This window comes from Caenorhabditis briggsae, assembly GCF_000004555.2.
Source record: "Caenorhabditis briggsae complete genome, chrIV, whole genome shotgun sequence".
Lineage (NCBI taxonomy): Eukaryota > Metazoa > Nematoda > Chromadorea > Rhabditida > Rhabditidae > Caenorhabditis > Caenorhabditis briggsae.
The window spans coordinates 12,313,774-12,339,734 of NC_013487.2; the positions used below are offsets into that span (position 1 = coordinate 12,313,774).

The 25,961-nt window shown below is 37.6% G+C and overlaps 9 protein-coding genes across 9 annotated transcripts in view; 5 read left to right on the forward strand and 4 right to left on the reverse strand.

Moving 5' to 3' along the window:
• CBG08423 overlaps positions 1–253 on the forward strand; it is a gene marked incomplete at both ends in the record, with an annotated part of 1,671 nt that extends 1,418 nt beyond the window's left edge. Inside the window, one exon of the mRNA XM_045236020.1 lies at positions 98–253. Within this exon, the coding sequence (XP_045093763.1) occupies positions 98–253 (156 nt within the window). The remainder of the gene's footprint in view (positions 1–97) is intronic.
• Positions 254–740: 487 nt separating this feature from the next.
• CBG08422 lies at positions 741–1,924 on the forward strand (the record flags this gene model as incomplete). Its single annotated transcript, XM_002634559.1, has 2 exons — positions 741–935; positions 1,676–1,924. The coding sequence occupies 2 exons, from the start codon at positions 741–743 to the stop codon at positions 1,922–1,924; spliced, it is 444 nt and encodes a 147-aa protein (XP_002634605.1).
• A 3,344-nt stretch (positions 1,925–5,268) lies between these two features.
• On the forward strand, positions 5,269–8,055 carry Cbr-srx-13 (the record flags this gene model as incomplete). Its single annotated transcript, XM_045236021.1, has 3 exons — positions 5,269–5,325; positions 7,281–7,840; positions 7,884–8,055. 3 exons carry the CDS (start codon positions 5,269–5,271, stop codon positions 8,053–8,055), a joined length of 789 nt encoding a protein of 262 aa, XP_045093762.1.
• A 1,244-nt stretch (positions 8,056–9,299) lies between these two features.
• Positions 9,300–10,031, reverse strand: CBG08418 (the record flags this gene model as incomplete). Its single annotated transcript, XM_002634557.1, has 3 exons — positions 9,300–9,405; positions 9,504–9,727; positions 9,774–10,031. 3 exons carry the CDS (start codon positions 10,029–10,031, stop codon positions 9,300–9,302), a joined length of 588 nt encoding a protein of 195 aa, XP_002634603.1.
• A 912-nt stretch (positions 10,032–10,943) lies between these two features.
• Cbr-srx-12 lies at positions 10,944–13,061 on the reverse strand (the record flags this gene model as incomplete). Its single annotated transcript, XM_002634556.1, has 5 exons — positions 10,944–11,049; positions 11,148–11,371; positions 11,434–11,806; positions 12,439–12,599; positions 12,984–13,061. The coding sequence occupies 5 exons, from the start codon at positions 13,059–13,061 to the stop codon at positions 10,944–10,946; spliced, it is 942 nt and encodes a 313-aa protein (XP_002634602.1).
• Positions 13,062–13,519: 458 nt separating this feature from the next.
• On the reverse strand, positions 13,520–14,688 carry Cbr-dcap-1 (the record flags this gene model as incomplete). The annotated part of the gene is made up of 4 exons (XM_002634555.1): positions 13,520–13,624; positions 13,669–14,374; positions 14,430–14,539; positions 14,587–14,688. The coding sequence occupies 4 exons, from the start codon at positions 14,686–14,688 to the stop codon at positions 13,520–13,522; spliced, it is 1,023 nt and encodes a 340-aa protein (XP_002634601.1).
• Positions 14,689–14,994: 306 nt separating this feature from the next.
• CBG08415 lies at positions 14,995–16,128 on the reverse strand (the record flags this gene model as incomplete). Its single annotated transcript, XM_045236022.1, has 3 exons — positions 14,995–15,192; positions 15,243–15,941; positions 15,997–16,128. 3 exons carry the CDS (start codon positions 16,126–16,128, stop codon positions 14,995–14,997), a joined length of 1,029 nt encoding a protein of 342 aa, XP_045093761.1.
• An 821-nt stretch (positions 16,129–16,949) lies between these two features.
• Cbr-mrps-25 lies at positions 16,950–17,676 on the forward strand (the record flags this gene model as incomplete). Its single annotated transcript, XM_002634553.1, has 3 exons — positions 16,950–17,196; positions 17,245–17,411; positions 17,578–17,676. 3 exons carry the CDS (start codon positions 16,950–16,952, stop codon positions 17,674–17,676), a joined length of 513 nt encoding a protein of 170 aa, XP_002634599.1.
• A 6,017-nt stretch (positions 17,677–23,693) lies between these two features.
• On the forward strand, positions 23,694–25,478 carry CBG08413 (the record flags this gene model as incomplete). The annotated part of the gene is made up of 4 exons (XM_002634552.2): positions 23,694–23,953; positions 24,508–24,709; positions 24,761–24,848; positions 25,306–25,478. 4 exons carry the CDS (start codon positions 23,694–23,696, stop codon positions 25,476–25,478), a joined length of 723 nt encoding a protein of 240 aa, XP_002634598.2.
• Positions 25,479–25,961: the final 483 nt, after the last annotated feature.

Sequence of the window (25,961 nt, forward strand, 5' to 3'; positions counted from 1 at the left end):
AATGTTTTTGACGCGCGAAAACATTAGCAGACCACTTTTCTCTGCGTCTCGTGGGTCTGCTAATTATTTTTTATGTAAATAATATCAAATTTTCCAGTGCATCCCCCTCTATTGGCTGATGGTCTCCACTACCGGTATGGCACAGGCTCAGCTGCTCCGTCATCCAAAAATCAAGGGAATCTTCGGAATCAAGGCGCTCCCCACCGACTCGACGACACCAATTCGGGACCTTTTCAAAATGAGAAATGTCTAATTTTTCTTTTCTTTGTTATTATATCTTTTAGTTGTCATAGGATATTTAATTAATTTTTTTTCGTTGTTAATTAAGAAGGATAATTATGAGGAATTTCAATTTTCATATCGATCTTTTTAGCCATAGTTACAGCGTTAGCCATAGTTACATCCAATAGGCTCCACCCCTTTTGCTGTGTTCTTTAATTTTCGAAAAAAAAATACAAAGTCCAAGGTCTAGGTCATACAAAAATGTACTAGAACTTCGAGCATACCAAACTATACAATTTTTTGTTTACTCGAATTTTGTTGTAGGCGAGTTACAATTTAACTTTCGATCTTTCTATTTCTTGTACCTAAAAATGACTCAACCCAGAAAATTAACGAAAAAAAGTGGCAAGGCGAAAAACCTTAGCAAACATTTGTAGAGAGTAAAAGTCCACTAAACATAACTTCGGCATAGTATAAAAGGAAATGAATGGAAAATGTTTGAACTCATTCTAACAAATATGACCTCCTTCTTCTCACTTCTCGCTATTCTTGCTCTTTTGGCTTTGGCCTCAGCCGATTACACACCACTATTCTTGAGGAATCAACCGAGAAACGTTCAGAATGGATATTTTCAAATTATGAGAAATTTGAATTTGAGTCAGCAACAGCAGGAGCAACAATTGGCACAATGGGCTCAGATGAATAATCTTTCGGTGAGTTGGAAAGCTTAGAAATGGGTCTAGGCTAGTTTAGGCCAATCTGAAGACATCTACACCAAGTATTGGGCAAGTTAAGGACAAGTCAGAACTGCCAAATACCATAACTTCTTTTAAAATCAATATTTCCGACCCAACTAAATTGGATACAGTAAAAAAAACTCGAGAACTACAAAATAATACTGATTGTGTTACTGTATATGGTCTATGAATTAAGTTATGAACCATAAAGCGGTGGCCGTATGCTTCAGATTTTGTAGCTCTTAAGTTCTTTCGTCATATCCAATTTAGTTGGTATCAAAATATTGATCCTGAAAGAAACTATGCTAGATTAAGTCAACCCGAACGTAACTACCTAACCTTCAACTTTGGGTCAATTTATCTCGATTTCTGTGAAAGTTATCAAAAAGTTGTCAACTGATAAATTGTTTATCATAACATCAGCAACATTTTATTAGTTGACTACTTCTTGATACCTTGCATAAGAACCGAGATAATTGAGCTCAAAGTTTACAACAAGTTCAGGTCATTTTAGCTCAATTACTTTTAAGAAAGTGAAGGCGAACTTTGAGCCAATTTATTTCGGTTCCTGTAAAAGCTATCAAAGAGTTGTCAACTGGTAAAATGCTTATCATAAAACCACAAACATTTTATCAGTTGAACATTTTTTGATATCTCTTACAGTAACTAAGATAATTAAGCTCAAACTATTATCTTTAATTTCTCTTCTTTTCCAGACCCAATACTCGAATTTCCTTCAACAAGAACGCCAAGCAAATCAAGCATTGAGCCAAAACATGTCCCGTATCATTTCTCGCCTCCCTCAAGTTCAATCCCAACTCGAAGCGATTCTCCAAAATGACATTCAAACGTGTACTCAGGAACTACAAGCTATTCAGAACCTCCGACGACAGTACCCACAAGAAGTTCCAATTCTTGACTATATTCGAGAAAAAACCTCAGAAGCAATGGGAATGGATGATTAAGGATTTCGAAAATGTTTGATTGTTATCCTACTGTAGCCACTTTTCAATTTATGATAAAGTTTCATATGCATCCAACTGCTTTCTTTAAAATAGCTACCATTAACTTTGAGCCAATTTATGTCGGTTCCTGTGGAATATATCAAAACGTTGTCAACTGCTAAAATGTTTATCATAATATCAGCTACATTTTATCAGTTGACAAATTTTTGATATCTTTCATTGGAACTGAGATACAGGAGCGGCCATTTGATTTACCTCGTAGGTGTGTAGTACACGATGTGTACTTGCCATTGGCAGCTGCCAGACGAACCGTGGGAAACCACCATCTCGAACAAAAACCTTTTTTTGCTTTTCCAGATTTTTCAGATTTATGAGACCAAGATCCGATCCATATGACTTTCGAGACTTGATCCCGGAATCGGTCCCATGCGGAGGTTTTTTCTTGCACTATTAAAGAGCATGAATCAGAAAGAACACTCTGGAAACCTTGAAGATTATCAAATAGAAATTGATGGATTCCAGATTTGAATTTCTTGATTGTAGACTTTCAGCCACATTCCTAATTGTGAGTAGGATATACAGATGCATCAATTATAGAGGCATTTAAAGAGACAATAGCTACCGTAATTCCTCTATAGAGGCTATAGCCACCGAACCGCCAACGTTGAGCTCAATTATCTCTATTCCTGTGAAAGATATCAAAAATTTGTAAATTTCTGAAATATAGATAATTTGTGGTAAACAATTTATCAGTTGAAAAAATTTTGATATCTCTCATAGGAATCTAGATAATTGAGCTCAATGTTGGCATTGCTCTATATTTAACATCTTTCCCTGGAACCCTGATACTTATGGTTCATGTTAAGTACAATATATTTCATATGGAAATTTCCAATTTTGAGAAAAAGTATTATTTTTGGATGATGTCAAAATTTTATCAGTTATCATTGGAATCTGAAATGTGCTTTTTGAAGCATTTCCAGAGAAAAAAAACAACTTGCAGCTGCTTCCTTATTTTTCCAGAAAGACAATAACAAGTTATTGGTTTTATTGCTTTTTCATGCCTCCCAATTAGGTCTGTCCACTCAGAATTTCATTTTCAATGCTTTCAAATGAAACCAAACTAAACAAATTTTTTAAAAATATTTTTTCAATTCCTCTACTGTTTGTTTTCCTATGAATAATCTTCTCATTTTCTAGAAATTTCCGCACCACCTACTTCTCAGTACTTACTTCTTTTCTTATTATTTTATCATTTTTGCATATGATGTGTGTCTACACATGTTAATATAGAATTTTCAGATTTTGAATTTCCTAAAAATGTCTTCTAACACTACTCAAATCGTACAAAATTCGGATTCCGAAGAGCTAGAAGAAATGGCAAGGGAGGATGTTTTATTGGCAGCGGCGATTATCTTTTTTGTAGGTTTTTAAAAAACTTATATTATTAAAATTTTATTTTCAGGTTGCATTTTTCGGTTTAATCTTCAATATACTGGGGATTACTGTAGTTATGAAAAATCCGATTCTCAAAAATTCCTTTGGTACTTTATGTCTAAGCCATTCAATTGCTAATAGTGGTGTACTGTTTGTCTTTTTTATTTGGTCAGCACCAGCGACGTATATGTAAGTTTTGAGCCCATATATCTCATTTCCTATGAAAGATATCAACAATGTGTTAACTAATAAAATGTTAGTGATAATATGATAAACAATTTACCAGTTGACAATTTTTCGATAGCTTTGACAGCAATCGAGATATATCCATTCAAATTCAAAAGTTAGCTTTTTTCCAGACAAGCCCAACATACAAATGGAATGATAAGTAAACTTCTGGGTCAATTGAATATTTTATGCTGGGATGCTTGTGTCTATTCTCATTTGGCAATTAGTTTCAATCGATTCTTTTCGATAGCCATTCCAGCAAGGGTGAGTTTTTTGACCTAAACTTGTCCTTGGCTTGTCCTTGGCTTGTTCTTGGCTTGCCCTGGTTTTGTCCACACTTTGCCCATCTTTTGCCCAGCTCTTGCCGTAAAATGAGACTTTTTAAACTGTACTTCTTGAATTCCTAACCTTGTCCTTGGCTTGTCTTTGGCTTGTCTTTGACTTGCCCTTGCCTTGCCTTTGGTTTGTCCAGCATTTGCCCAACTCTTGCCCTTTCTTTTACCGTAGCTGGTTTCTTATGAGACTTGTTTAACTGTACTTTCCATGTCCCTGACCTTTGCTCAACTCTTGCCCAACTCTTGCTCAACTCTTGCCCATCTTACAGGCCAGCTTCATTTTCACCCGCCACAACACGCTCGTCATCATCGGGATCGTCTGGTTCATTGCATTTTGTCACATTTTCCCCTATTTTTGGTGTGAGTTCTTATAAAATAATGAGGTCACGGTCTGCAAAAATCTTGTGAGATAAGAAGATCAAATGAGTCAGAAGAATGTGACTGAACTTTTGAAATAAAAAAAAATTGAGAAAAAAATTCCAGACGATGAGTGCTACATAACATATGATCCCATTTCCTGGAGCTGGAATTTTGCACCTACTAGATGTGGACATATAATTTCAACGTATACAGATTACTATACAAGTGTAGCCATTTTTATTGCGATGAGTTCAGTGGATTTTGCCACACTGGTAAGTAAAACCTATAATAAAAGAGCTGTCAAGTTTGAGCAAAATTATCTTGGGCTCCTATGCAAGATATCAAAAATGTGTCAATTGATAAAATGTTGCTGATATCCCGATAAATATAGTATCAGTTGACAACTTTTTGTATCTTTTATAGTAGCCGAGATAATTGAGCTCAAAGTTCAGTGTGTGGGCCCCACATGGTTTCGAACTGTTGTGGTATGCTGTTGCGCTTTATTGAGAAAGTGACATAGCAAAATTTTAGGTCATTAAAAATAGAAATTTCCGCAATTTTTAAATGGTTGTTTTTTCCATTGTCACTTCACCTTCTCATTAGAGCGCAACAGCATACCAGCAAACCCTGTGCTTCTCCCTCCCCCCCCCCCCCCCTCTCACACTCTCAACTTTGAGCTCAATTATCTCGGCTCCTATAAGAGGTATCAAGAAGTTTTCAATTAATAAAGTGTTGTAGATAATACGATAATCATTTTATTAGTTGACAAATATTTTATATCTATAACGGGAACCGAGATAAGTAAAAAAGTTTCCAGGTGCTTCTCATCATTCATCGCAAACATAGCCATTTCACTTCCAATGATGAAGCAGTAAAGCGGCGAAAAGTGGAAATTCGATTTTTTATGCAATCTTGTCTTCAAGGAATTTTATTTTTCTATGAAATTTTCAATTTTTACTATGTCTCAACATTGAATACCAACCAATGGTATGTGTTCTTCACAGCCACCTTTGCATGGGAGATTTGTCATTGTTTGGATGGGTAAGTGCTGCATTTCCTTCTTATCTTGGTTCTTATCAGAGATATCAAAAATTTGTTAACTAATAAATTGTTCATCATAATTTGAATAATATTTTATTAGTTGACTACTTTTTGATATCTTTCATAGGAACCGAGATAATTAAGCTCGAAGTTGGCAAATCCATAAATCAGGATTATTTTAGATTTGTCGTGGTCCTATTCCATTTCCGTCGTCGCATCTTCCTGGAAGACAGTACTGTGGTAAGGAACTTCTTCAAAAAATCAAAAAGTTCCAAAGTTTAGCATCCTCGGAGATCTCAGACTAATTTTCAACATCCCACCATGAAGTCCACTAAAATTAGTTTGCTCTGAAAACAAAAAAAGGTTTCAAGCTAAAAAAAAATAAATATAGGGAAATTTTAAAATTTTCAGAAATAATTTTCAGTTCACCAGAGTGCGAGGGCAGTCGGAGATGACACGGTCAATAATTTCAAAGCACTAGGAACATTTTCTCTGGGAGAAGGATTATTGTAATTTTGGAGGAGCCCACCAAACCGGTCCAACGAGATTTGCTATTTTGATTTTCAAGAAATTTGAATAAATTTATGTTTTTCTAAAAACTTGTTTCACAAAAATTCGAGTTTATGTGTGCTATAACTTATAAGTTAGACTATAAAGATCCAAAACACATTTAAATATAAAATATATAATTCTCAGAAATATCAAAAAATCATTCAACCAAAAAAGCAAATAGGATTTTGCTCACTTTCCCATGAAACTCTTTTCTTGCTCATTTTCCATCTCTTGCTCTTGTTTTTTGATTCTAAAATATTCAAAAAATAATGGTAGTTGGCTCGTTAACTGAACAATATGCTGAAACCCTACTTGTCTCAATGATTAACTTTTTTGTAAGTTTAAAGGGTTCCCCGCCCTGTCAACTTCAACCTGATTTATCTCGGTTGCTGTAAGAGATATCAAAAATGTGTCAACTGATAAAATGTTTCTGATATTATGATAAGTATTTTATCAGTAAAGCAAATTTTCAAATCTTTGACAGTAACCATGATAAATTGGCTCAAAGTTGGGTGCTCTTTGAAGCGTGTCTTTTTTTCAGACCTGCTTCTTCGGTCTCCTTATAAATTTACTGGTCATTATCACTATTCACAAATCTCCTCATTTCGTTAACTCATATGGAACTCTGGCAAAAAATCACACATTTCTCAATATCTTATGTCTACTGGTATACCTTTTATGGGTTACTCCAGTAACCTATACGTAAGTTATCTGTAATAAAAGAGCTGTCAAGTTTCAGCGCAATCATTTCAATTTCCATGAGAGATATAAAAAAGTGTTAACTGATAAAACAGCCCTTATGTTATGTTAAACATTTTATTCTTTAACTAATTTTTCCTAGCTACCGTAGTTTTTGAGATATGCGCCTTAAAGATGCCCGTTCCATTTATTGTCAAAGGCGCGTTAATTTTAAAGGCGCATATCTCAAAAACTACAGTAGCTAAAAAATATTTGTCAACTGATAAAATGCTGCTGATACTCCGATAAACATTTTGTTAGTTGACAACTATTTCATATCTGCTATAAAAATCAAGATAATTAAGCTCAAAGTGGTTATAGCAAAAAATCTTTAAAACTCAAAATTTTCAAACTATAAAATACTTTATCCTAAAACTAGTCATGCAAAAACCAAGTCATTAGTCAGAACTTTTGATTTATTTTTAAGCAAAAGAAACGTGAGGAATCTGATTTTGGGTTGCCTTGAAGAGAGCGAGGCATGAGAACTTCCTTGTTTAGAAAAGTAGAAATTCTAAAAACAATTCAAAGAATGACCAAAGTTGACATCATAGATAATACGAACAGTTAGACAGTAGAGAGCATACTGTAAGCCTCTATTAGAAAGGCCCCTCTAACTGAAGAGCTCTCCTAGAGATCCCACAAGAAATATAATGCTTTTTTTTCAGCCAATCACTCTCCACCGCCACTTCAACCCTTGGAAAAGTCATGGGCAACTCCATATCCTATTCTGGACCTCACTACTCTATTCTCATCTATTCCTATCTTTAAACCGTCTCACATCCCTACTATTTCCCCCAACATCCCGCTTAATATTCTCCCATCTTGTCTGTCTTTCCCTCATCCTCTCTACCTGGTTGATAGGTCTTCTTCACATCATCATCCCATTGCTATGGTCCCATACCTGCTATCTAATTTATAACCCTGCCACGTGGATATGGTTAATGAGCGGAACAACATGCGGGAACACACTTGTTTTACAGTATCTATGCCTATTTGTGGCTGGAATCAGTTTTCTGTTAAACTTATCCACGTGGATTTCGATATCTGAAGAAACAATCAGAAGACATCCAATAGAGTCCAAGTTACTGAGGGAAGAGTTATGGAGAGCTATGGGGTTTCTGATGGCTGCGACGTCATCAAATGTGCTATCAGGATGGTTGGGAGAAAGATGGCAAAAGTATGCGTTGACTTGTGTGGTATGGCAGGGATATCATCTATTGGATGGGTAAGGAAGTGGTAAGACTACTTGGATGAGAAAACATATTCAGATTATTCGTTCTGGTGTTCCACTTCCATCGCAAACTTCTAGCCAAGCATAAAATGGAAGAACCTCATCATACTCTTTCATTCATCCACGTGGATCATCCAGGACGTCACTCCTCACCTCATGCTCCTATAACTCATCATCCTGTACATTTTTCTCGAGTTGATACGTCATGACTATGTATGGTTACGCTGGTTACCTAATAAATGTAATAAACTATACCTTATGTTTGTTACAATGTGTAAAAGAAACAGATCACTGTCAATGCATTCCCAGGAGCCGAGAAGATACAGTGACGTTGTGGGAGGGACCATGGGAAACTATGGGGGACCATGGGGTGAAGTGGCTGCACCGCATGCAATCCCAGCCCCTTACGATCCGATGTTGGTACGTCTTCATATGGACTGACTGGACAAAAATAAAGAGTTGCTGTCTTTTTTGGTCCATTCGTTACCTTTTTTTTCATTTTAACAGCTTTAACTTTGATTGTCTTGCTATGCCCTAACAGAATCGCACCTTCACTTTGAGGTCTATTATCTCGGTTCCTGTGGAAAATATCAAACATTTGTCAACTGATAAATTATTCAAAATAATATTTTCGATAATTTATCAATTGACTACTTTTTGATATCTTTCACAGGAAGCAAGATAATTGAGCTCAAAGTTTAAATTGACTCTGTGTGCTACCGTAAATGATCTAATAGAAGTCAACCTAAACCGTCAAATTTGAGCTTGATTATCTCAGCTCCTATAAGAGATATCAAAAAATGATTAACTGATAAAATGGTAATCTTAAAATCAGAAACATTTCATTAGTTAACAAGTTTTTGGTCACCTAATATCAATTTTTCAGTTCTATATAAAACCCTTCAAAAATGTGCACTACCATCGAATCCTCCCCACCCTTCACCGTTTCCAAGATCCTCGGTCGAGGCGCCTTTGGTGAGGTGTCGCTGGTCACTTTGGCCGGCAACCTATCCCAAATGGTAGCTCTCAAGACCATCACCCAATCTCCAGCTGCTGAGGAAGAATTTAAAATCCACTATTTCCTATCAGCAGATAAGGGACCTCAGAACCTGGTCAAAATGTTTTTCAAGCATAACCAAGGTACCCAATCTCTCTTCTTCATGGAGTACGTAAGTGGTATTCTAGTGGTAATGAGTATTCTGCATTTCCAGATTCTGTCTCAAAATTCTCATGTATGTTGGGTAATCAGAAAACCGTTCATTACATAAATTCTTTCCAAATCCTTGTTGTTCAAAAAACTTCTCAAACTAGAACATATATTCCCATGATACCACTTCCTTGTTTCTTTATTTAAGCATCGGAAGAAATATCATGAATAGAGATCCAAAAAAGAGTGTATAATTGGGAGAGGGAATTAAGGAGATATTGCAATAAAAATAAAAAAATAAAGTGACTACTTTTTATTGCTTTTGATATCACTAGCTTTTGAGAATATCGTAGTCGGCTGGGATGCCTTTCGAAGGAAGCTTCGTTTGAAATGAAACACCACCACCACCAGTCTGAAAGTTATATTTAATAGTACTGTGACCTGAAATATTTCTGGTCCCAGATTTGATAAAACAAATTAAGCTGAGAGATACTCGATAACTAAACTTACCCGTCTAAACAATGACACAACTCCCAGGCAATAGTGGATGTCATGAATACAAACCATTGATTTGTGTTCAAAGTGACAATGTAATAAAAATTGAATACTTCATAAAAGAAAATGATTCCTTGAAGGCATGACTGTGTGAAGAATCTGATTTCTACACGACGTCGTCTTCTGGTTTCACTGTCCGATGTTAAATGAGATTTACGGCGGTACAGGACTAGCATGACCTGCAAGAATTCATATTCTACTTCTCAAATATAGCTTTTAACATACAAAAGTAGACAAATCTAGAGTACTCATCACAACGAAAATAGCTATACTTGAATAGTTGTCCGTAAAAGTGGAAATCACGTAAGTACAAGGAGTATCTCCAAAAACCCATGTCCAACTAACAGGATCGTATACCATGTAGCAAGTGTCTCTCCAAAAATATGGTGCCATGTGACCAAATCCCATGGACCAGACGAATAAAATAATGAAGCATGTATTACGGTAGTTGAATAGATTTGTCACTTTTGTTGGCATACACATTGTAAGGAAACGGTTTAATGAGATAACTAAGTGAGAGTAACAACATGCGTTCCAGAATAGAATAGTGATTTGGCCCAGGGTTTTTCCAAATGTTAAATCGGTGTATTTGTATTGTCTGGAATATTTGAAGTGAGCTATTGTACAGTAATCTTAAAAAGGAGCACTTGCATGATAGTAGTAGGTGTCAACCATACACAAAACACAAGGAGTACACCGAGATTTGCAACAGTATGGCTAAAACAAAGTGCTCCAAACGCATTTTTAAGTATTGGATTTCTCAAAACAACTATTCCAGCGATCACATTGAAGATGCATCCGGAGAATGACAACTGTAAATTTTTCAAGATACTGTACTTGTTCCAGTAGCCATATATGTACGCACACTTTGACCTCATTTATCTCGGCTACTGTAAGAGATATCTAAAATCTGTCAACTGATAAAAAATAGCTGACTTTAAGATTAACATTTTATTACTTGGTCACTGTTTCATATCTCTTATAGGAACCGAGATAATTGAGCTAAAAATGAAATTATAGGGAGAGCTTCAACTTCCTACCAAAAATATGACAATCGATGCATAGATATTCTCGATTTCAAATATAACAGCCACTACATCAGTCGCGTTACCTGACATTGTTATTTCAAGGAATGAGTATTCTGCATTTCCAGATTCTGTCTCAAAATTCTCATGTGTGTTGGGTAATCAGAAAACCGTTCATTACATAAATTCTTTCCAAATCCTTGTTGTTCAAAAAACTTCTCAAACTAGAACATATATTCCCATGATACCACTTCCTTGTTTCTTTATTTAAGCATCGGAAGAAATATCATGAATAGAGATCCAAAAAAGAGTGTATAATTGGGAGAGGGAATTAAGGAGATATTGCAACAAAAATAAAAAAATAAAGTGACTACTTTTTATTGCTTTTGATATCACTAGCTTTTGAGAATATCGTAGTCGGCTGGGATGCCTTTCGAAGGAAGCTTCGTTTGAAATGAAACACCACCACCACCAGTCTGAAAATTATATTTAATAGTACTGTGACCTGAAATATTTCTGGTCCCAGATTTGATAAAACAAATTAAGCTGAGAGATACTCGATAACTAAACTTACCCGTCTAAACAATGACACAACTCCCAGGCAAAAGTGGATGTCATGAATACAAACCATTGATTTGTGTTCAAAGTGACAATGTAATAAAAATTGAATACTTCATAAAAGAAAAGGATTCCTTGAAGGCAAGACTGTGTGAAGAATCTGATTTCTACACGACGTCGTCTTCTGGCTTCACTGTCCGATGTTAAATGAGATTTACGGCGGTACAGGACTAGCATGGTCTGTAAGGATTCCATCTTTTTGTACTTCAAAATATTTTAGCCAAATGAAGCCTAGAACTTACAAAAGTAGACAAGTCCAGAGTACTCATCACCACGAAAATAGCTACACTTGAATAATAGTCTGTATAAGTTGTGATCACATAACCACATGGAGTATCCCCAAACACCCATGTCCAACTAACAGGATCATAAGCCACGTAGCAAGTTTCTCTCCAGAAGTATGGGACAATATGACCGATTGCCATGGACCAGACGAATAAAATAATGAAGCATGTATTACGGTAGTTGAATAGATTTGTCACTTTTGTTGGCATACAAATTGTAAGGAAACGGTTTAATGAGATAACTAGGTGAGAGTAACAACAAGCATTCCAGAAGAGTATATTGATTTGGCCCAGGATTTTTCCGAATGTTAGTTCAGTGTATTTGTATTGTCTGGAAATTCTAGTGTGCGCTATTATAGTAGTGTAAAAGAGGTATTTAGTTTTGCATCATGAACACTCAGTGCCCCGCCCCTCATTCAAAGCAGTCAAGTTTGAGCTTATATATCTCGTTCCCTGTAAAAGCTATCAAAAAGTGCTCAACGAAAAAATTGTTCCTCATAATATCAGCAAAATTTTGCTAGTTGACTACTTTATGATATCTTTTAAAGAAACCGAAATAAATGGACTTGAAGTCGAAAGTTAAGGAATTCCGCTATTACTCTAGTCTGATGCTCGTTGTGACCGAAAATACAGTTTGAAGGTGTGCCGTCGGTCCAGTAGCGAAAAAGAAGATTTTTCGATTAAGTGCATGTGCCTTTAATACCTCTCAATAAGTTTAATTTTTGCCTATTTCACTTGTTTTTGCTTTTTTTTGTCAATTTGGTCAGATTCTCATTAATCTCTAAATAAATTTCCTTTTATAATAAAAAAGAAACAGCCAAAAATAAGCCTAAATTATTCGATTTTTTGCAGCTGGACATACGATGCGCCTTTAACTGTATGCTCGCCCGTAACGCTCAACGATCACCGCCTGAGTAATAGCTGGAATCGCTGGAATCGCTCCCGAGCTAGACTTGAGCTTACATAATAGTAGTCGGTGTCACCCATGCACAAAACACAAAAAGTACACCGAAATTCGCAATAGTATGACTAAAACAAAGTGCTCCAAACGCATTTTTCAGTATTGGATTTCTCAAAACAACTATTCCAGCGAGCAAATTGAAGACGCATCCGGAGAATGACAACTGCAATATTTAATTTTTAAATAAATAAATTTATAAGAATTATTCAGCTATTATCGTTGTCTGTGAAAACCAAGGCTTAAAGAGAAATATCTCAATGTTTCTTAAAAGCGCAAGTGCTTAGTGCCACCATACTTTGAAGCTATTTTAAACATTGTTTGTCTATTTTCTCGATAGTTCGATGATTTCCAGCGTTTTAAACCATTTTCATTTGATTTACATTGAAAAAACGGTGAAAATCGTCGAAAAATTGAGAAAATAGGAACAAACTACTGTTGTTTCCGCTTTTGTGCCATTTCGTCCTCAACTTATTTATCTCAGACAGCGATACTAGGTAAATTAGGTAATTTAACTGAATAATCCCATTTAAAGATAATTATTTCCTACCAAAAATATGATAATCGATGCATAGATATTCTCTATTTCAGAAACTATAACAACAGCTTCAGACGCGTTAGCTGACATTGTTAGTTCGAGAAACGACTATTCTGAATTTCCAGAATCCCCTTATAGTTCCCACGACTTTCATATGGACGTCTATTGGCTGATAGAATCACATGTTGCACACCTTTTCTCACACCTCTTCCGACTACTTCAAGTGCCACGTAATCAGTGCAAAAAACGATCATCTAGGTGGGCGATCTTACAAATGGATGTCTCAGAATTCCTTTGTACTTTGAACCCAACAAGAAAATTGGTGTGTTCTTCGCCCTTCTTTCAAAAACAGTAACAAGGAAAACGTAACAGAATAACATGAAAATTAGCGACTGAATGAAATAGAATAAGGGGACCCATTGACAGAATATGAACAAAGTTTCTGAGTTGCGATGAGATTGATCGGGGCAGAGGCAAATATTAGATAGGGAGAGAGGATCACAAGAATTACAGATTATTACAATTAGAAAGTCGGGACGAAGAAGAGGCTAGTCAATGTTGAGACGACGGTTGAGGGCGCTGACGTAAGCCTGATGGATTTGGGAGACGAATTCGTCGTCGGTCTGCATCAGATGGACGATGGCAGAGAGGAACTGAAAAGCAATTTTCGGAATTGAAAGGGATTCTGATTACTCACCTGTTCCTTATTCAACACTGGTGTTTCGATGCCAGAGCCCACAACGAAGGATGCGTCAAAGGGCTCCAGAACCTCTCCCTCCGCAACGTCTACATCCTGATCTCCCTCGGATCCGTGCACAGACTTCGTGGAAATTGCAGCCAGCGAGATCGCCGACGGAGAGTTGGCAAAATCCTGAAGCAAGTGATTCCGGTGCGGTTTCGCAGTCTTCAGAAGATCCCTTTCCAGCTCATCAGCAGACATAGCGAGTCCTGGCTCTTTTAGCATGAGCTTTTGAAGAAGAGCTGGCATTTGTTCTGGCGCCGGGGTAGAGATAGCTGGTGGCGAGTCTTTGACGGCAATCGTGGGTTTGGATGAGTTCTGAGCGGATTTTATCAATTGGAGAAGATCGATAGTCTTGGATGTTGGAGCGGGGGCCGGGGCACTAGTTGGCACTGGAGTCGATAGTTGAGGAGCGGGTGAAGCCTTATTCGATGAGGCAGCAGCCGCTTTCGCCTGTTCTGTGGTGCTTCCTTTCAGTTTATCCACCAATTTTTGTAATAGAGCGGCAATTCGTTGAGCATCTTCGACTTGAGCGAACCAGAGAGCTTGAATCGAATTGGTGTCTTTGTGGAAGTAGATAAAGTTTCCATCATGGCGAAGGATGTGGTTCAGGGTGAGTGGCTCGATGAAATCGTCTGGATCGTTGCGATTGGCGATGAGGAAGCTGAAAATAATAGAAATTTAGTGTTTTTTCATCGATTTTCTATCAAAAATCTCACCTGAAGTATGGCCGATCGGCTCGCTGGTACACAAACAAAGTTCCTTCGCAATTCGAATTCATCCACTCTTTTTTCACAGGATCTATGCGATAAATCGCAACGAACGGGATCTGTAACACAAAAATATACAAATTTTCACTACGAATTTGCCGGAAACCTTATCTAGAATCTTGCTAGCGGCGATGTCGATCTTTTGAAGTTGAAGGAGATTCTTTGCAGCCAATTCGGCGGCGGCGGCTCTTTTTTTAGCGTCGGCCATCGTTTCTGAAAATGTAAAAGAATGAAAAATAACAGAAAAAAGCAACTAATAAAGCAGAAAACAGAGCGAGAACCGGAAATCTGCTAGAAAATTAATGGAAATTGTGATGTGTAGATTTACGCTAAACTCAGCGCACCCCGTTATTTCGGAGCATCGTTGTTTTGCGAATTGCGCCAAATAAACAAATTCGGAAAAAACACAGCCGATTTGTGAAAATTCACTACGATTTTTCAAGAAAAAAAAACAGAATACTTCATAAGAGCCAGATATATTTAGAAAGAAAGACAACAAGAAATAGTTAGAAATCTAGGCAACCAAGGCGTCAATCTTCTTCGCCCACGTCTCCACATTATTCGGTTGGGCGTCGGACAAATTCAGTAGACTTCTGAATACGATATCGGCGATGGACACTTCCCATTGAGAGCTGAGTGAGTCGAAGCGTGCCAGGAATTGGGAAGCTTCACGAGTGGCGTACGAGAGATCTCCGGTGCCAAGAAGGATTTGCTCGGCCCAAAAAGATAGAATTAATAAATCCCTTTTTATACATTCCTAACCTTATTAAGCCAAATAGCCTGATGACTAGCACTGAGGACTTGTTGTGGTCGTCTAGAGTAGAGCCCTAATGCCGATCCCAGAACCTTCCAGATAGTCTGAAGAGATTTCACAGTGGTCTTCTCGATCTGCAACGTTGGCGTTCCCTTTCCTTTCACCACTTTCACTGTACTCTTCTTCTCTTTAGCCTGATTCTTGACTTCTCCTTCAATCGACACTCCTCGCTTTTCTCCAACCTTCGCCAAAGCTTTCACCCAGGTCAAATCCGCTTCTCTCACTGTGAGTGTCACATTTTTCAAGTGTTCTTGCTCGTAAGCAACCAAGGAAGTTGGAAGATTCACTGTAAGCGTCAGATTCGTTTCCCACGTCTTCCGATCATCCTCTACAGTCCACTGGTTTCCTGAAGATTTCGCAGATGTCTTTGGGGCTGGAGCGGCACTACCGGCAACTTTCTTCACAGCTTCAGCTTTGGCGGCTTTTCGAGCCTCCTTCTTGGCATCCTTATCTTTCTTTCCACCTGCAGTAGCGGCCTCTGGTGTCGCCTCTTTCTGTGGTTTCTGCGCTGGTTTAGCACAAACCGGAGCTCCTTTAGCTGGTGCCAAAGTCACGAGAAGGTTATTAAGCTGTTCAGTTTGTCCCTTGAGTCTCTCGATCAACTCGAGCTGCTTCTTCTCCAACGCCTTGCGAGGGTCACTCTCGGTCTGAAATTTTTGAATTCATGAGAATTTCAAGCTGTAAAACACGATTAAAGCGAACCTCAGCACTTTGTGTAGTAGATGACTGAGTGCCGGTTGCTGGATTGTGATAGGATGCGACGCGATAGCATGCGATTTTTGGGTTGACCTCGAAGTCAGACTTGAACGTTGGAGTGAGCTTGTACATTGACATTTTACCCTGAAATTCGTTTTATTGGAATTTATTTAATTTTCGCAAAATATAACAATGAGAAGAAACGATTTTTAAGCTTGCCAACAGTCGACTGTCAATCACAAGTCCTAAAGTCTCAAATAATCCCAGGCGGTTGGAAGCAATCAGACAAATGAAATTTTTATTAGTGAAAAGGGAAAAGCATTCTAAGTTTTTCTTTATAAAAAATGTTTTCAAAAACCAGAAATTGTAGAGTTTCAGTCAAATAAAAGCTCAAGATTCTGGAACTCTGTTGTAAAGTTTATCGAAACGACGCTCCGAAATAACGGTTGCGCGCGGTGTTTAGCGTAAATCTACACGACATCGGCTCTTCAGTTTTCAGCTTCCCAACTTTTCCAGAGGCCGTATGCAAGAAAGTGGAAAACCGTTTTCCGATGTTTGGAAAATGATTTTCTGACAGTGTGAAAATATTTATTTCGATTTAAAAATGGATTCGGGGCTAAAAATGACTAAAAATGCATGTAATCACTGTAAAAATTCTTGCCAGACTTCCAGAAAATCGTTTTCCAAACTCCGCAAAACGGTTTTCCACTTTCTTGCATATGGCCTCAGATTTTGTAAATAGCCGGTTTTTGGAGTCTTTTTTCGAATTTTTAGTCGAAAAATTAAAAAAAATTAGGTTCAAGAACCCTTGGAACATAAAACAATCGTAGATTGCTGGTGTATAGCATCGGAAATCTTATTTTTACAATCTCTTATATTTTAAAACTGATTTTCTCTTTCAATGTCTTTCAATTACCTAAGCCCCTTTATCTAAATGGCACTTATTTTCAGCTGAAAAAATGCCGTTCATGCACGGTTCGATGCCGCTCCGGCGGACATTCTTCTATCTACAGCAAGGAAAAGTGAAGTTCCGTGACAACGTCAACGTCTTCGCAATGGGTTTTCACCGAAATCCCAACGAGCAACAATCGGGCGCCCGCGACTTTGTCTACTGGCACTGGGCTCAGTTGCAGTACCACAATCCCAAGGTTCAGCTCGTGAAGCACGCCGACAAAGTGATCACACCATTCGCCAGAGCTTATTTGAGTGAGGAAGCCTTCAAAAATAAGGGAAATTATTTCTTTTTAATTCTAGATGATGGTCGTGAGGTGCTCTTCGATTTGGACGGTATGAGGCGAGAGGAAATCGAGCAGGCGTTGGCGAAAACGCTAGGGAAGACAGAGTTGGTGGAGCGAAGAGAGCATTTGGAGAGTATTGCCAAGTTGAATCCCGCTGATTTTGGTTCCAAAAACGAGAGACAGGTTGGTCGGAACCCTCTTGGCTAGCGTGTAAAGTGGCTTGACTCTAGGTGAAGATCAAGCCTGGTCTCTAGCTGTCATAGCTAGCTTCTAGCTATCACTGCTATCTTCTAGTTATCATAGCTAGCTTCTAGCTATCATTAAAACCTCCTAAATCAATTTCTTCCAGTGCATGTGCGAAGTACAAGGTCAACACCCGTGTACCGGACTTCTACGAGCGCCCAAGTGCATGACCGGCAAACAACGATGGAATCATAATCTCATTTAACTTCTTTGTTTTGTATAGATCCTTCTTCCTAGTTTTTCTTGTTATTTTTGTTTGTTCCGATTAAAAAATCTTTTCCAAATTACCCTAATTTCAAAACAAAAGTTTCAGGACCCGCCGCAAACATTATCAACCCCAACCCGCCCGTGTTTCTGCTCATATTTACATAATCCGCTCTGGCTTGTCTCTCCTCCTTATTCATCATTTTGCCTACTATACTACTATTAGATGCTCCAGAGAAAGTTGTGTCCTCTAAAATTAAGCGACCGCTCGTCATTCGTCTTCCACGAAGACGTCCGGGAAAAGGACAGCTGCCGGTTTCGGTATAGAATGTGTCACTCAACGCGTTCGACGTCTTCTGGGACTTTCAAAATTATGAAGACGTCGAGCATTTCGAATTCTGCTTTCCTGGAAGTTGCCTCCCCGCTAATTCTATCGATTCCTTTTCTCCTCTCATTTTCCGCCCAAATTAACGGTGGCCAGCCACCTGTCCAGGTGTCTTTTGTGCCTTTTACGGAAATTCCCCCGATTTCGGAATGTTTGAACAGTCGAAAAAGACCTTGAAAAAGCCTCTCTTCCCCTTGGGAAATGACAAAAAAGAGAAACTTTTTGACACTAAAACCGGAGGAGGGTATGTGCGTCTCAACACTATTTCCTTATCATATTATCAGCTTGTTCCTCTTTTTCTCTCGCTGTCTGCGTCTCCTCTCACTCTCTCGTTTTGATTGGTGAGAACAAGAAGAAGAACGAAGATGAGATGGGATCGGAGGTGTGTTGAAACCTTTTTTCTTTTTTTTGTTGATTCGATTAGAAATTTTTCTTTTTTATTTTGTGGTTTGCGGGAGAGGTAATACAGGTGGTCTGCGGAATTTTAGCAAAATGTTAGTTTTAATTTTTTTTTTTCAATTCAAAGTAGTTAGCTCAAAGCGCTGGAACATTCCGAATGCTGCTGAATATTTGAGAGTATTATAATTTATAAGTTGAATTATTTAACGATACATTCAATTTTAAACAAACTGACAGCTTGTTTGACACCGTAAAACCTGTAAAAGAAGCCCCACCTTTGAACCAATTTATCTCAGTTCCTGTGAGAGATATCAAAAACTTGCAACTGATATATTCTTTATCATAAAATTACCTATATTTTTACAGTTGACAGCTTTTTCATATCTTGCATAAAAATTGAGATATTGAGCTCAATTTTGAAAAGACAGCAAATTTAGCTCCAATCTGTTCCAGAAGGCCTATATCTTTCGAATGAATCTGTACAAAAAAGTGACCAACTACGAAAATAAAACTCTATTTTTGTTTGGTAAACTCTGAAAATTTCAGGAAAAAAACGGGCGACTTCTCTAATTCTTTAAATGAATTCGAAATTCGACTGTTGCAGCGCATTCGCTCCTCTACCTAAACTTTGAACCAATTTATCTCTCCTTCTGTGAGAGATATCAAAAACTTCCCAACTGTTAAATTGTTCATCGTAATATTATCTATATTTTATTAGTTGACAGCTTTTTGATATCTTTTACAGGAATCGAGATATATTGATTCAAAGTAGATGCTTTGGGTGGTGTGTTCAACCGGAGAGCCTACTCTATACGCAAACTTTGAACGCATATATCTCGGTTCTTAGGAAAGATACCAAAATGTTGTCAATTGATAAAATATTGGTGGTTTTATGATAAACATTTTGTTAGTTGATCACTTCATGGTATCTTTTACAGGAAAGGAGATGTATGGGCTCAAAGTTGATGCTTTGGGTGACCTTCTAATAGAGGGCCCCTGCACTTTAAGCCTATATATCTCGGTTCCTGTATAAGGTATCAAAAAGTGCTTAACTGATAAATTATTTATTATAATGTCAAAAATATTTTATCAGTTGACATATTTTTGATATCTTTCACAAAAACCGAGGTATATTTGATTAAAGTTAACTGTTTATGTAGGGGGGGGGGGGGGCACTATTTACGGCCTTCGTTTCTTTTCTCCAAATGCAAAATTGTGAACTTCTTCAAATCCTTTTCTTATCCAATTTCCACCACCACCACCAGATGCTCATTCCCCGTTCTTCCCTCATTTTCCAAATGGTTCTTCTCCCTTCGTGCTTTTTGTTCCCCTCATTACTATGTGATGTCCTCTTTCATCTTTATTCTTCATTCCCCAACCACAATACAGCTAACATTTTCACTTTTAGTACTATTCTCTCCCATTCTCTCTTTTTTTCGTCCGTTTTTTTTTCTATGTCTCCCCCCATCGCTATACATCAAAACATCATCAGAAAATCTGGGCAGGCACTGGTTTTCAACGGTTTTGTGTCATTTTGTATGTGTGGTATTTTGATGGGCGTTACGGAAAAATTTTCGGCCGGGAAATGTAAATTGATGAGTCATATCTAGCTTATCAGTCTTTGTTTCGAAGTTTGAAATCGCTCCCTGACTCGAAAATCTACTTCCTAAAGGTTTTTTGAGATTACTGTAGTTCATAATTCAAAAAAATTTATATCCATTGGATAGCTCAAAGTCTGGCAATCAGAATGCACTAAAAATCAAGTTTCTAGCACAAATTTGAAACGAGTTATGGGGTTGCAAGTTTCAAGAGAGACGCAGAGAAGCGAGAGCGCTCTCGTTTCTCTGCGTCTCTCAAAATGGCTATAACTCGCACTGGAAAGGGCCTAAGGAACTGGTTTTGTCGGGGTCCTTGTCTTGAAATCAGAAAAAGCTGAAAATCAACTTTCACATTTGATAAGAGAGTCACTAATCGTATTAGGCGTTATCAGTGGAAGCTAGTGTCCTCTGTTTCGTAGCTAAACTATCTATCTGTAGGTCCGTAAGTCCGGATGTCGGGAAATATGGATTTCTGCAAAATTTGGGATTCATAGTTTCAATTTTTGAAATATCGAAAAACCTGATTCACTATGACTTGTACCTTACCGTATTTCCTCTAATCCATCCAAGCATCACCTAAACCGCCCACCCAAACCGTCAAGTTTGAGCTCAATTAACTCGACTTCTGTACAAGATATAAATAAGCAGTCAACATATAAAACATAGAGAGATATTGTGATAAATGATTTATCAGTTGACCACTTTTTGATAATTCTAATAGGAGCCGAGATAATTGAGCTTGAAAGCGGCGCTTGCCGGCAGAGCTGCCCTGTGGCTACCAACCTCGTGGCTTTAAGCTCCGTTATCTCGGTTCCTGTAAAATATTTCAAACAGGTGTTAACTGATAAAATATTGAGAATATTATGATAAACAATTTATCAGTGAACACAATTTCCATATCTATCACAGGAATCAAGATAACTTGACAAACAGTTGGTTGAGGGTTTGGTAAGCCCTTCCATGAGGAAACAAGGTATTTTTTCTTTCTAAATTCCCTTGAACATCCGGACATCTGGAACCATCAACGCTATACGTTCCATGAAACACAACAAAACCCTGCATGACTCCATTCTCGACTTAATCCTCCACCCTCATCCTCCATGACACTCTAGAAGAGAACTGAAGGATGGGGTCAACAGGGGTGCCATAAAATAAAAACCAATAAATAACAGCACCAGTCGACAGTTGGCGTAAGGGGGTGTCCTCCTCTTCCCTACTTTTTGCTTTGTTTTTAGCTATTTTAGTTCCCCAAGTTTCAACATTTTCCTCTTAATGAGTTATGGAAGCTACGACCCCTCACTCTTTGCTATTTTTTAATTTTGAGTAATCTATGGCATTTTTTTGCACTTTTTAGTTTGAGCTCAATCATCTCGGTTCCTATAAAAGATATAAAAAATGTGAAAACTGATAAAATGTTGCTGATATTATGATAAGAAATTTATCAACTAACTACTTTTTGATATCTTTGACAGGAATCAAGATAAATTGGCTCAAAGTTGAATGGGGTTCTATCACAGGTTTTACGGTAAATTTCTAATTAACTTTTTGTATTCATTGTACTTTGTAGCCTAAAAAATACTTGATATCTTGCTCTTCCGCAATATAACTATCCGAAAAAAATTAAGTGGTCAAGTGGTGGTGGGGAGCCGGTTGTGTGTACTTTTTTTTGCCGCGAAACGAGAGGCTTCCGGTAAAACGATTAAGCGACTCTTAGTGTGACGATTGGAACTGGAGAAAGTTCTTTGTGTTGTAGTAAAATGGTTAGCCATATGTTTTAGTTAGTGCTAAGCACCGCGGGAACTAGCTAGATGCTTCTGTGTGTCGGTTTGTACGGATGTCCTTCTTTCCTTCTTGTCAAAGTTTGAGCCTATATATCTAAGTTCCTGTTAGAGATACCAAAAAGTGATCAACTGGCAAAATGTTTGCCATAATTTCAAAATTATTTTGTCCGTTGACCAATTCTAGAAAACTTTTACAGGAACTGAGCTATATGAGCTCAAAGTTAGCGGATTATTTTACAGTTTCTAAAAACATATTCTAGTCTTCTGAATGTCGGGTTGTCTAGATGTCCTTCGTAAACTTATCAAAGTTTTTTCCAATTTTTTGTTCTTCTCCATTTCTCTGTTTACTCAGTTTTCTCTTGTGTCCACTCTCTTTCCTTTTCCCTGTTACATAATCTTCATATCCAATTACCTGGGGGCTCTTGGACTCCGTCGGATACATTTCAAGGGCTTCCTAGGGGTGGTGGACAGGCAAAGTGACCAGTTTTCTATTATCCCACTAGGACTTTAATCATATTGGCTCCTAGTAATTATAGAAAAATGTTAGTTAGTCAGTGAAATGTGTGAAATTAAATGGCATTTATCGTAAACCCTATAATAGACGCCCCCCCCCCACCTAACTTCTAACTTTTACCTTATTTATCTAGGTTTCTGTGAAAGATATCAAAAAGTGACTAACTGACAAAATGTTAATGACATTATGATAAATAATTTATCAGTTGACAACTTTTTGATACCTGTTACAGGAAGTGAGATATATGAGCTCAAAGGTGACAGATGTCCCAATGTCCACACAGTCTTATGTGATCAAGATACCGTCAGCTTTGACTATATATATCTCGGTTTTTGTGAAAGATATCAAAAAGTGACTGACTGATGAAATCTTAATGACATTATGGTACATAATTTATCAGTTGTCCATTTTTGATATCTGTTATAGGAGACGAGATATAAGAACTCAAAGTTGGCGGTTTAGAGTACTTTTTCTACACCCTTATTTGAGAGACCGTCCACTTTGAGCTTCTATATTTCGGTTCCTGTAGAAGGTATCAAAAAGTTGTCAACTGACAAAATGTAAATGACATTTAGATAAGTAATTTATCAGTAAACAACTGTTTGATATATTTTATCAGAAATGAGATGTAGGGGCTCAAAGTTGACCGTAGGAAGTATTTTTTTTCTACACCCTTAAGAGACAAAGATACCATCAACTTTGGGCCCTTATACCTGTAAAAGGTATCAAAAAGTAGTTAACTGATAAAATGTAAATGACATTCTGATAATCATTTTATTAGTTGTTCACTTTTTGATATCTGTTACAGTAACCAAGATATATAGACTTAAAGTGGACGGTTCAGGTACACACTCTTCCTTAAAATCATTTCACAGTAAAACCATGCAAATTCCGACCTACTTATTCGCTTCTGTTTTCTTATTTTCTCACTTATTTTCTCATCTTCCATTCCATTTCTTTCTACTCTCTCTCTCTAATTTTCTCTTTTCCGAAACTGTTAAAACGACCGTAAAACGCGCGGCGCGGATACTATTCATCCCCCTATTCCCCCTATAAATTCCCCCCCTATAAATGGGCCCAAAAACGGCGGCAAAAAGATTTGAAAACGAAAAGAAAAAGAAGAAGAAGAAGAAGAAGAGGAGAATATACATATGAAAGGGACAAAGCGAAATTTCTATACTTCTTCTTTTTAAGAGACGAAGAAAAAGAGAAAAGAAGTCAGAAATATGGCATAGTTGACTCATTGGGAGGGTTTAGTGGTCTTTCTCAACTCGTTCGATTTTACGTATTCCTTTAAAATAGCAGTTTCTTTTTTAAATTCAAATTTGAAATTTTTTTCAGATGGTTCTAGTCCACCACCCAACAACCAGTGGTGGTGGTACCCTACTGGAACGGGCGGATCTATCCCATCCGATTCCTGAAAACGCTAGAAAGCTCGCCCAACTTGTGGAGTACGATGAGAGTCGGGTAGAACTTGGGACCCATTCGGTATTCGTGAGAGAAGCCCGTCCACCAGGAGCCCATTATGCAAAAGCTACAGTAATCTTTCTTCATGGACAGAGCTTTTCGTCTTCCACATGGACCGAGAATAATATATTGAGGTATGGACCGTATGGTATTATAATTTTAGCTCCAAGCTACACAGTTACCGAAACCCTGTATTAGAAGAACCGGCCCCCGTCTATTGTTCCAGGGTACCTTCGGAGTGTTCTTCTATTTTTCCAAGCCCCTCGAAAAATTCTTCTTGAGTTTTGAATCTCAAAACTTGAAAATTTTTTCGTTTCTATTGTAAAATTCTGAATTCAGCATATTGAGAGCTTCAAAATGAGCTCAAACACGCCGTGATTCGGTGAGATCTAAAATTTCGGGTGCGTCGCGGTCGTGCGTCGCGTGTTTTGGGCGGAAACCCAAAATCCACCAATTTGCACCGTGTTTAAGCTCTTATTGAAGCTCACAGTCTCATAATTCTGAAATTTTGATTTTTGTGCTGTTTAGGACATTTTGAAGGATTTTATGGTCCCAACCAATTTTGCTCACATTCGAAATTTTTGAAAATTTTCGAAATTTCATTAAAGGGTCCCTTCTGGTACAGGTTTTACTGTAACTTCTTCCGTTCTAATTGGAAAAAGATAGTTTTAATTTCGAAAATTTTCAGAACCTTCGCTGCTCTTGGCTATCGCGCCATTGCAATCGATCTCCCTGGATCTGGCCAAACTCGCGGAGCAGCTTTATCCCAAGCTGATAAACCAACATTCTTGATGGATTTCATAGAAACATTAGGATTGAAACAAGTAATGATTGTCAGTGCTTCAATGTCCGCACAATATGTATTACCACTGATGACTTCGAATAGACATGTAAGTTTTTGAAATTAAGAAAAAAACTGAATTAAATTTTGGGATTTTTAGCTCTGTTGTGTGGTACTTGTGGCTCCCTCAAACACCCATGAAGTTGTAAATCCGTCGAGTTATATCGTGCCAACATTGGTAGTATGGGGTATGTTTCATTCAAATTTAATTCTTACTTTCAACTTTGAGCTTGTTTGTCTCGGTTCCTGTCCAAGATATCAAAAAGTTGTCAACTGACAAACTGTTTATCATAATATACCGTAAAACCGCTAATAGAACGACACCCGGATCGTCCACTTTGAACCTATATATCTCATTTTCTGCAAAAGATATCAAAAAGTGGCTAACTAGTAAAATGTTGCTGATATCCTGATAAACATTTTACTAGTTAACCACTTTTTGATACCTCTCAAAAGAAGTGAGATATATAGGCTCAAAGTGGACGTTCCGGGTGTCGTTCTAAAAGAGGTTTTACGGTAACTAACATTTTATCAGTTGATTACTTTTTAATATCCCTTACAGGAGTCGAGATAAATCGTCTCAAACTTGACGATCACATGTTTTAGTTAGAAACCAAAAACGAAAAAATTTTTTAAAAATTCCAGGCGAACGCGACACCTCTCTCGGCCCAACCGCTGCTGCAAACCTGAAAAACCTTCCATCCGTCAAACTTCAAAAAATCCCAGAAGCCGGTCACGCCTGCTACCTACACAACCCGAAATGTTTCGAAAACTATTGTGTCAACTTTTTTGATTTGATACGCAGCTATCACCGTTAATCACTTCAACACCCCCATCCTGTATATGTGCCATGTGTCCGGTGAACAAATTTTTATATAGTTTTCCTGTTCCCTGCCTTTGTTTTGATCTTGTTCCATAAAATTCACTTCATATAAAACTTTTTCGTTATTCCTGTTGTTTATGCTCAATTATCTTGATTCCTGTGGAAGATATAAAAAAACCGTCCACTGATAAAATATTGCTGATATTATGACAAACTTATTTTCAGTTGAAAAATTTTCGATAGCTCTCATAGGAACAAAGATAATTGAGGTCAAAGTGCAAGTGGGTGGCAAAAGACAACTGGCCTTCTATAAGACTGTTTACGGTTATTGGCGGTGTAAAATTGTGGAATTTTCCATTAAAAACCTTTATTCTATTTAATTGTGTTTAGCCAAATATTTGATCCACTTCTCCCATAATTCCTTTGAAAAAACCTTCTGGATATCCGCTTGAAATTTGCTATAAGTCGCATCAGCTTT